Genomic DNA, 11,590 nt, shown 5'->3' with positions numbered 1-11,590 from the left:
CCTTTTTTATTTTTTATTCTGTGATGAACAAAAAATAGAATTGTGAGATGCAAACTTAAATTCTGAGGAGAACATTAGAATTATGAGATATTTAAATTGCAAAAAAAAAAAAAAAAAAAAAAATAGAATTCCCTGATGCAAATGTAGAATTCTGAAGAAAAAAGTTAGTTGTGAGATATTTCAATTTCGAGAAAAAATATTATTGTAAGATACAAACTTGTAACTCTGAGATAAAAAGTTGCAATTAGCATTTTTTTAATTTATTCTGTGGTGAAAATAAAGAGCTGCAAGAACTTTGAAAAATTTTAATTGTGAGAAAAACATTTAATTGTGAGAAAGAAACTCAGAATTACAAGGGAAACACCCAGAACTATGACTTGTCCCCTCTCAGAGTTCATTTTTCTCAGAATTAAAAATAAGTCTCAATTGTTAGAGAAACGTTCACAACCATTATTTCGTTTTTTTAGCAGAAACAGGCTTCCGTATTTAACAGACCCACTTTCATTTTAAATAATGAAGGTAATGCTACAAAACTGCAACGTTATGACTGTATATAACAAGAGGAAGCAGGACGTAGACAAACAGGCGTGTTGCAGTGAAAGAGTCCAGCTGAACAGAAGACACAGATGTTTGCTGAGGCTCAGGTGGAGGGTGTGCACTCTTTGATGCCTTCAGCAGCAGCTCAGCTCTTCTTGGGTGGTCAGAATGAGAGGAGCTTCATCTGCTCGTGTGTGATTGGCTGGCAGCAGATGGCTCTGTGTGAATCGGGCAGGAAGGGACACGTCCAGCTCCAGCTCAGACCGTCTGTTTGCGTTCAGCTCCGTTCACACACAAAGAGAGCATTCTCAAGCAGCTTCTTTAGATGATAACTAGCACTTAGCGGTTTTAGCACGACATAAGACACTGCAGGAGATGCAAAACAGTGGTTTTTCGTGCACTCGTGCATACCAAGAGTTTGTGTCATTTCTGTAAAGACTCAACAGATGTCGCTAGATGCCTGTATTAAACTCACACACACGACATGATCGATTTTCTGAATTGACTGTTTATTCATTACACGATGATCTGATGATATGTAATTACTCAGAGCATGTGAAACATCAGGATTATAAACAGATTAAACCACTAATTAAACCTCATTTATATGAATGCGTGAGATATTAACTCTAACCACCAGATGGCGCCACGGGAACGCGAAGGAACAAACAGCGATCGATTGATTGATTAATTGATTAATTGATTAATTGGTTGATTGGTTGATTGCAGATCAATATCAAAACACTGCACTATTGTACACTCTACTTGTTATTTAAATAAAAATAGTTGTAAACCCATCTTCAAGCAAAAAATGAGGCAGAGTTTCTCAAAAAAGTGTTGTGCATGTAATTTCTACTTAAATTATATTAGACTGACTGTACGTATATAATTGAAAAACTGAATTTAATCTTGTATATTCTAATTAAAAAAAAATGAATAAATAAATAAAAACAAGATGTTGATGATGATGTTTAGAATTTCTAAGTAACGTGAAAATGGTCATTTACCTGTACAATAAATACAAAATAAAAACTATCTAGATTATTTATTTATTTTTGTAGAAATGCAATTGCAATTATACCGCGTTGTTAGGGTGTTGCTATGTAGTTGCAAAATCACTGTAATTGGTTAGTGAAGTAACTGGTTTGGGGAAACATTGTCTCTGAAGAACAACATCGAGATCTGATCAAATCAACCTGCTCCAGTAACGCGCGCTACAAGAGGCTCGCGCTCGATGGCGCGCGCGTGACCGCACTGTTCCTCACAGCTGGGCCTGTGTGTGTGTGTGTGTGTGTGAGCGCGCAGAGAGAGAGAGAGAGAGAGAGAGAGAGAGAGAGAGAGAGAGAGAGCAGCGCGCCGTCGGTGTGTCTCGAGCGCTTCTCCGTACACTAGTATGAACACATGCGGGCCAAGTTGACTCGCGTCGCCTGCGCGTCGACGCCTGCGTTGCGTACCAGAGGAGAACATGGACGAGTCGTCTCTGCTGGATCTGCTGGAGTGTTCAGTGTGTCTGGAGCGGCTGGACACCAGCGCTAAAGTGTTGCCCTGTCAGCACACCTTCTGCCGCCGCTGCCTGGAGAACATCGTGAGCTCCAGACACGAGCTGCGCTGCCCGGAGTGCCGCATCCTGGTGGACTGCGCGGTGGACGAGCTGCCTGCGAACATCCTGCTGGTGCGGCTCCTGGACGGGATTAAACAGCGCCCGAGGAGCGGAGGAGGGAGAGCGGTGCTGGCGGGCTGCGCGGCCGGGGAGGCGGCTTCATCTCCGGGGACAGCGCTGCGGGATCTGCCCGTCGCCACGCGGAGCTCTCCGGTCAAGGTTTGTGCGCTTCTTCTGCTTTCGCTCGAACACAGTCTCAGATCGCGTTTGTCATCGCTTCCAGAAGCGTCAGGTCTGAGTGTCATGCAGCGTTGCAGAATAATGATGTTAAAGCGTCTCGAGCACAGATTGTGAGAAAGAGTCTGGAGTTTTCCGAGCTGCACTCTGGGGCTGACAGCGCTCGGTGACGTCACTGCAGTTTGTTTCTCACATCTGAGATCAGACAGAGATGCTCAGGTGCCTTGCTGTTGTATTCTCTACATGCATCTTCAAGGTTTGCAGGTGTTTTTGGTCTGAGGACGTGCAGTACCAGTGTAAAGGAGATCTGAGACCTACAGGCTTTGCTTCAACGCTAAGAGTTTGCAAAAGAATAGCTCAACCAAAAATGCAAATGTGCTGAAATGTGCACGTCCTCAGAATTAAGATTGAGTGTTTCTTCATCAGGTTTGTAGAAATGCAGCATTGCATCAGTGTCTCATCAATGGATGCTCTGCAGTGAATGGGTGCCGTCAGAATGAGAGTCTGATAAAAACATCCCAATAATCCACAGCACTCCAGTCCATCAGTGAACATCTGGAGAAGACAAAACCTGAAACACATCCAGCATTAAGATGATTTTAACTCAAACACATAAGAGTCTATAATCCATAATAACACTTCCTCCAGTGAAAAAGTGTTCTGGTCTGAATCAGGAGAGAAATCTGCACAGATCAAGCAGCGTTTAAACAGATCTAAACTAATCTGTGAGAGACAACAGCAGATGCACTTTTCACTGGAGGAAGTGTTATTCTGGATTATAGACTCTATGTGTTTGAGTCAAAATCATCTTAATTCTGGATGTGTTTCATCTTTTGTCATCTCCAGATGTTAAACAGATTGTGATGTTTTTATCAGCTGTTTGGACTCCCATTCTGACGGCACCCATTAAGCATTTTGTCATTTTTGGGTGAGCTGTTCCTTTAATGGATGTATTGTAGTGAACAGTGAAGGAACTGTATAATGAAGTGTGCATATGTTCTCCTTCAGTAGTGTTAAAATCATCTCCTGATGAAGTCAGATGCAATATGTCGTGATTTAATATTTTACGATGTTCAGACTCTCGGTGTGTGTTGTATGGAGTTGCAGTGCTGTTATTATCTGACTGCGGTTGACTGTTGCTATAGTAGCAGGATGTTTTCTCGTGGCATGAGCGATGGCTAGTTTCTTTGAGTCGCTCTGCTATTGTTGTGCCTCTCTATTGTTGTGTTTGGAGCGGTCAAACACGCAGACGCCCCTCGGTCCCACAGGAGCATGGACTCACTGAAGTGTGAAGTGATGTGCGATCACAGGTCAGGACAGAGCGCTGACGCTGCAGGAGACACCACCGGGTTTATATCTGATAGAGCAGAGCCCACGCTTCACATTCATACTTACAGAACAGATACAATCTGCTGATGGAGGGGAAAATTAGCTGAATTAATTTAGACATATGTTCCACCGAGCTGAGAGCACAAGCACTTATTGGTGGCTGAAAGCGTTGCTAAATGATCTCTATGCTGTTAACACACATGCATGGAGCGATGGATGTAGAGATTGTGATGAATGGCAGCTTCAGATTCCACAAGTGTGATGCAGCAGATATAACGAGGTGTGCAAAGTGTGTCTGTGGTCACACATGTTCTGTTGCAGCAAATGGTCACCGGGATCGACTGGCCATTATAAAGCTGTATTGATCGTCCGCTAGTTTGCAGTGAGAGAATAAAAGCTGTGGAGACAGACGCTGAAGTCTGATAGGATATGAAAGCCTTTCAGAAGTCATGCTTGGAAATAAAGTGGACACAAACGCCACTATTAGATGCAAGATGTAAGAATTTCTCGTGACATTTCCATGAAAAATTAACCTTATACAGCTTCTGCACATTTCTAGCATCAACACGATCAAAACCTGTTTCAGTCGATCTCCTCCACACCATCTGTCGTCTCATTGAGAGTTTAGAGTCACTAATATCTCCTCGTGTCTGATCTTTCCTGATTGTGATCAAGTAAAGGTCAGAATAAGGTCAGTAATATCTCCAGATGAACTCTTCCTGGACTGAAACAGCTCAGCTTTACTGGATTCTCCATCAATCATGTTTTAGAGTCTCAAATCTGATCCTCAGGATCTTTTGAGGAGCGTTTGTTTCCAGAAGCTTTACTTTCACTGTTCCTCAGCGGAGGAATGATCTTCACAAGCCTCCAGAACATCTCACATCTTCTGAGGAGCCTTGATTTCTTCAGCTCTCAGTCACTGTGTTACATCTCATCTCATTACTGGAGATATAGAGTGATATTTAGATCAGTTTATATCAGTATCTGCTCTACTGTTAGAAACATCTCACTGGTTTACATCACAAGCATCAGAATGAATGAATATCAGCATCTGCAGCAGGTTGCATGTTGTTTTCTGGGTTTGAAGCTCTATCCAGGTCGCTCAGGCGTGTGTCTGTCTCTGTTTGACAGCAGAGGTGTCTCGTTCTCCTGTGATTAATGCGTCAGTGACAGCGGCTTCAGCTTTTGTTATGACGGGGTCACTGACGTCCACTTCCTGCGTTAGACCTGCTCTCAAAAATGCAGAGATTTTCAGTAAACCTTTACTTGAAATCTTTACATGCAATGGATTATAAAGGTATTCAATATGATCAAACATTGTAATGCATCTTTTCATAAATAACTGCTACCAGATTATAATCTTTGCAGATTCCTTGTTGCATCTGATGTCTTTTGTTTTGTCTGGTTTTTTAATGCATTAAAGGTGTAACAATGAATAGATAAATATTATAATGTATTATATCTGTGCTTTTTATTATTATTCATGAGATCATACAATGCATTACAAGACAATTAATGCATTAAAATACTTTTATAATGCATTTTATAGGTTGAAAAAGAATAGCATATAAACGATTAAGAAAATCTTTAAACTTGAAAAAAAATTCTTTTAAAATTTATTTCTAATATAGCTGTTTTTTTGTATTTGTCTGTGGTTTTATCTGTTTTATATTTAGCTTTAATAAATGTTTATTTCAGGTCTAGTTTTAGTAACTCTAGTGCATCATTTAGTTATAATTTTAAAATGAATATATATATATATATATATATATATATATATATATATATATATATATATATATATACTTCTTAGGTTTTATTTCAAAATTTTAAATTAAAGTTTTTGTAATAAAAACATGTTTTTTTTTATGTTTTGTAATTTTATGTGCTCGAGTTATTTTAAAAATATTTATATTTATTTAGCTGCAATTTGTGTTAATGGTTTCAGAAATTGGTTTTAATTTTAGGAATCTTCCCTGATGTTTGTAGCACAGTGATGTAGGATTTTATTGTACAGTAGATTGACTGAAATAGCATTTTCCTGTAAAATGTACTGTAATTAACTTTGATTTATTTACAACTTCAAATAACCTTTTTTTTTCTTTCAGTATAAAGACTTTAATTAACATGGTACCAGAATTTCATTGCAGTTTAAAGCAAATATCGGTTGAAGGTTATTATTGCACATAGCAGCAGATCCTGAAATGTTGTAAAAACTGTTGTTGTAAACATGCATTAGAGCTTTTAAAAATCACAACTAGAGACCGGTATTTTAAAATGCAACTCAAGCCGACAGTAAAAACCTTCATCTTGCTGTGACTCTATCAAATCCCATAGACTTCCATTGAAATCTGGGCTCTGACACTCCCTAGAGTTTTCAGTCGCCGTTTATTGAACTGAACACAGACCTTCATTCTTTTATGACTTAGTATTGTTTATTTAATTCATTTAGATGTTTGCATGAACTGGACAGCATTAGGGGTCGACCGATTATCGGAGCCGATATTAAGCATTTTATGGTTATCGTATCGGTCATTTTCAAACCGATTAGCTGATAAAATAATTCAAAAGCATTTAGAAAAAGTTTTTGTCGGAGTCCTTGTTTTTCTTAATTTGATCATTAATCTTCATTTTTACCCCAGACGCAAATGTAATTTCAAAATATCGGTCTACTTGATCTGTAATAATCGGTATCGGCATAAGCCCTGAAAAACACATATCGGTCGACCCCTAGACAGCATACATGTCTACTGAGTGTTCAGAATGTGATTTGGATGTAATGTGATGTACTGTGGAACATTCAGTATTTTATTACGACCGATGTAGTGGTCTTTATCGGAACAAATCTCTCTGAATTAGCGATCAGCTCATCCTCTTTACTACGTTACAGCAGCAAATAAACACAAAACAACATCTAAACTGAAATCAATCAGCGATCAACCAGTGTTCAGTAATGTTTGTGATTAATAATGTCATGTGATGTCACATTTAAGACATTCAATGACCATACACTGACCATACAGTGCTATGATATCTATAATAATTCACATCTACTGAAATGCATTATATGTTTACGTTATATGTTATATGAACTGAGGTGATCATTTAAACCTCTGGAGTCTATTAATTTTGAGTTTTCTTCTTCAGAGCGCTGTGAAATGTCAGACTGAATTATTTAGCACTAGTTAACACTTTTGTGACTGCATTGATCGAGTAAAGCACAGCTGAGGCAACTGACTGCTGAAATATGAACATTACTTTCTATTAAATATACTGTGTATATACGTGTTGTTCACTATAAACTATTCAAGTTATTGGCTGTTATTTTATTGTCATCATTATTCTATGTTTTAAGCATGAGGAGGAGATGTGTATGATTAGCTTGAGGAGTGAGATCAGACATGAGCTCTTCAGCTCTAAACCTTCATTAGAGTTTGATGTTGTCTCTCATCGCTGGTGAAGTGTGATGTGAAGATGACTCTGACTTCACTGATCTCAGCGCAGTACTCTCACTCCTCCAGCATTCCTCGTCTGTCTCTGTGTAATTGCACTGAACACATTTCTCACTCACACACATCTCAGACGCTGAACGTCTCCCCGTTCCTCCAGACACTAGCGTCTCTGTCGTGGTCTCAGAGTAAATAGAGCCGGTCCTGAAGGAAGCCGCTCAGATGGTTTGCTCTGTTTCTGTGCTGAGAGACAGTAACACAACACTCATTAGCTCATGCAGGAAACACAAGAGCGGCTCTTAAACGCAGACCACAGACTAACAGCTTCACTAATTACTGTACTCCAGAACACTCACACATACACAGATGAAGCGTGTGCATATATATATACATTGTCATGGTTGTTGTTGCCGTTGTTGTTGTTTTTTTAATGTTTATTTTTTGTTTGTTGTTGTCATGGTTGTTGTTGTTGCTTAAGTTGTTGTTTTTCTGGTTGTTGTTTATTTTTGTTTGTTTGTTGTCATGGTTGTTGATGTTTTTGTTGTTGTTTTTTGGTTGTGTATTTTGTTTGATGTTGTCATGGTTGTTGGGGCTGTTGTTGTTCATGTAGTTGTTGTTAATTTTGATTTAGTTGTCATGGTTTTTGTTGTTTGTTATTGTTTATTGTTTGTTTGATGTTGTTGTCACGGTTGTTGTTGTTTATTGTTTGTTTGATGTTGTTGTCATGGTTGCTGTAGTTTTTTTGGTTGTTTATTTTTTGTTTGTTGTCATAGTTGTTGGTGTTGTTGTTAATTTGATGTAGTTGTCATGGTTGTTGTTTGTTATTTTTTATTGTTTGTTTGATGTTGTTGTCATGGTTGTTGTTGTTTATTGTTTGTTTGTTTGTTTTGTCATGGTTGTTATTTTTTATTGTTTGTTTGATTGCTGTTATCATGGTTGTTGTTGTTTATTGTTTGTTTGTTGTCATGGTTGTTGTTGTTTATTGTTTTGATGTTGTTGTCATGGTTGTTGTTGTTGTTTATTGTTTGTTTGATGTTGTTTTCATGGTTGTTGTTTATTGTTTGTTTGATGTTGTTTTCATGGTTGTTGTTTATTGTTTGTTTGATGGGTTGTCGTTTGTTTGTTTGTTTGCTGTTGTTTCCGTGATTGTCATATGACACTGAGCACATCTCTCTGTGTTTATAGCATTGATCAGGAGTGTTTTTAATCACGTGAGTGTTTTTTTGTAAACTGAATGTTATTTTAAGGCCTGTTTACACTTGGTTTTCTCTGATACTATCTAATGGTGAAAAGGTGTAAATGCCTCTGAAACGCTTTTGAGACTGATTTCAATGTGCAGTTTAGTCTCAATAATGATGGTGCTTAAACATCCAACTTGTGTTCTGTTAGCCTGGACCACGAAAAAATTAACGCACATCTTACAAAAGTAGTGATACAGACTAATCTTTCCAGTGCTGATGCAGCTCTCGCTCGTGTTGTGGTCTTTGATCTCGAAATTAGCCCATGATGAATAACATGCAGCTGAATAAGTGACTGAAATTAATCTGGAATAACATGCACAGATGAATAAAATCTGGAATATGCATGTGTCTGCTTTGATGATTTGAAGCGGTGTCCAGTGCATGTGTTTCAGCTGTGCGTGTGTGTGTGTGTGTGAGATGTTCTGCTGCAGTCATTAACACTCAGTGTTTGAGCAGCAGAATGTGTGTGTGTGTGTGTGTGTGTGAGAGCCGCTCTATCAGCTCTTTACAGCTGTGTGTTTGGTGTTTGGACACACGACGCTCGTCCTCAGTATTCCTGAGAGTCTGCTCTGATTCATTGCAGTAAAAGGACACATCAAACGCCTCTTTGTGTCCAGTGACACACGGGTTTGTGCAGGATTCACATCAGTCTACTTAAACGTTTGGCTTCTTTATATAACAGTCTGCAGCGGTGCTGTAAAACAATATTAGTATATTATTATAATTACTATTATTGTTGTTTTTTATTTTAATATGTAGCATTTATTTATTCATTATTGTGTACTGTAATTATATATATATATATATATATATATATATATATATATATATGTATATATATGTATATATATGTATATATATATATATATATGTATATATATATATATATATATATATATATATATATATATATATATGTATGTATATATGTATGTATGTATATGTATTATTATTTAATTTATATTTGTTATTAATATAGTATTATTATTAAAAGTTTTATTAAAAATAAAAGAAATAATGAGTAAATAAATAAATAATATTAATAAATAAACAACTTCATCAAATCATAATAATAATAATAATAATATTTAAATAATAAATATTAAATAATACTATATATGCAATATATTAAATAATAATGAAAATAATAATATAAAAGATATTAAATTAACAATGCATGCTAAACATAAAATAAATAATAATAATAATAATTAATAAATATAAAAAAATAATTCTTAATGAGTGCAGCAGTGCTGTAAAACACATGAGCTTGTCTAGATTTATGCCGTATTGTTTGTTTGTATTTCATCTTGTTTAGGATGAAGAAAATAATGCAGAAACTCTTGCTTATAGACTTATAGACGTCATCAACATGACACTTCTCCATGATTTAATGCAAAAGCAGAATCGGTTCATTCATGAACTACAGAAGAGCAGGATTATGTGCTTCAGCCAGTTCAGCCACAGACTCATGAAGAAGCGATTAGAGTCACGTTGAGGGAAATAAACGATTCATTCAGACTGATAAATGAAATGAATGTTGGTGCAGGTCTGCTGATCGGCTCGCTGCTCGTTCCTCTTCCTGTCTTCATGGAGAGTAACCATGCCAACATGACAGGAAGTGCTGGGACTCTCCCCGAGGATGACGCCTCATTAGTGTTTAGTTTGACTCGCGCTGGAGAAATACCAACGACTGTTTTAATCTAACTGTGTGACTGAAACACGCTTTATTCTGAGCATCGTGTACATTTCACTGTAACTAGTGTCAGTGACGTTGCTGAACGCTGTTCTACTGTCTGTGCTTCATATCAGCGTGTTTCTGCAGCCATCATCACGACTGATTAAGTGCATCTTAAGGAATAGTGCACCAAATAGTATATATATTTGATGAAAATGTGCTCACCCTAAGGTCATCTGAGATCAGGATGAGTTTGTTTCTTCATCAGGTTTGTAGAAATGTAGCACTGCATCAGTGTGTCATCAATGGATGCTCTGCAGTGAATGGGTGCCGTCAGAATGAGAGTCCAAACAGCTGATAAACTGATGGACTGGAGTGCTGTGGATTACTGTGATGTTTTTATCAGCTGTTCAGACTCTCATTGTGATGGCACCCATTCAGCAAAGTATCATTTTAGGTGAACTGTTCCTTTAAGAAAAACACTGTTCATGGTTTCTATGCAAACCTTCAGGTATAAAGTGTATGCAAAGTATAAATAAAAACTAGGGTTTACTGATAAATGTAATTTGTTTTTGATAGTAATAATTTGCACCGTACTCCCCCGACTAATCAGTAATAAGATTGTGAACTACATATTTCCTGATTGATCAGCATTGATTGAGAGGAGCAGAGGTGTGAGGTCAGGAGGAGGCGGGGCTTCAGCCGCGGGGGTCAGAGGTCAATCCTGACACACAAACACTATTGTGATTATGGAAACGAGCAGAGAGTTTCTAACCAGATACAAAACGGACAGCAGAATAATGAATCACCACAGAGAGCAGACAGGAGCAAAACAAAGACTGTCTTCAGTGTCACATGATATTTAAATGTCACAAATATCACAAAATGTATCTATATTACCGTCAAGCTGTGATCTGCTGAAGGTGAAGGTGTGTGTGTGTGTGTGATTGTTTTCATCTCTCTCTCTCTCGGAGCGCTCCGCTCTTGGAAGTGTTGAGATGTTTCCTCTCAGAAGAGAGCAGGAATGCGGTCGGTCCGTGGGAAAGATGAGGAGACCGTAGGACACTAATGTGTTGAGCTGCAGGTTTTAATCAGGAGGATGTCGAAGCACGGTGAGGTCAGCCAGAGAAACCGCTCGCAGTGTTACATGAGAGCTGTGTGTGTGTGTGTGTGTGTGTGTGTGTGTATGTGTGTGTGTGTGAAATGATGACGGTTAGAAACGTGCAGAGAACAGGTTGATGTGGAAAGAACGCCTCACAGGAGATCTGATCTGTTCTGTTTTAAGTTCTTAAATGTCTCTCTGTTTAGTTTTTATTCCTGATGGCGGTGTAATAAATCAGCAGTATAGTTACTGTAGTGATGATTCTAGTAGCAGTAGTGTCTCTGAAGCAGCGGTGGTTTGAATCTTCTGTGAGTGAGTGAATGAGAATCATTTCCTGTGGAGGATGGAGATCTGATTTCCCACGCACTGCTTGATCTGTTGAGGAGAGAAACAGTGTGTGTCTGTGTGTGTGAGTGT

The 11,590-nt window shown here is 38.0% G+C and overlaps 1 protein-coding gene across 2 annotated transcripts in view; it reads left to right on the top strand.

Annotated features, from left to right (window-relative positions):
• The first annotated feature begins 1,506 nt into the window (after positions 1 to 1,506).
• Positions 1,507 to 11,590, top strand: part of LOC113052983 (E3 ubiquitin-protein ligase SH3RF3) — a 54,647-nt gene continuing 44,563 nt past the window's right edge. For both annotated transcript variants that reach the window (XM_026217547.1, XM_026217548.1), the window contains exon 1: positions 1,507 to 2,356. In XM_026217547.1, the coding sequence (XP_026073332.1) occupies positions 2,003 to 2,356 (354 nt within the window). In that variant the 5' untranslated portion in view covers positions 1,507 to 2,002. The remainder of the gene's footprint in view (positions 2,357 to 11,590) is intronic.

Source organism: Carassius auratus, chromosome 34 (genome assembly GCF_003368295.1).
Source record: "Carassius auratus strain Wakin chromosome 34, ASM336829v1, whole genome shotgun sequence".
Lineage (NCBI taxonomy): Eukaryota > Metazoa > Chordata > Actinopteri > Cypriniformes > Cyprinidae > Carassius > Carassius auratus.
This window is presented reverse-complemented; position numbering and strand designations above follow the sequence as displayed.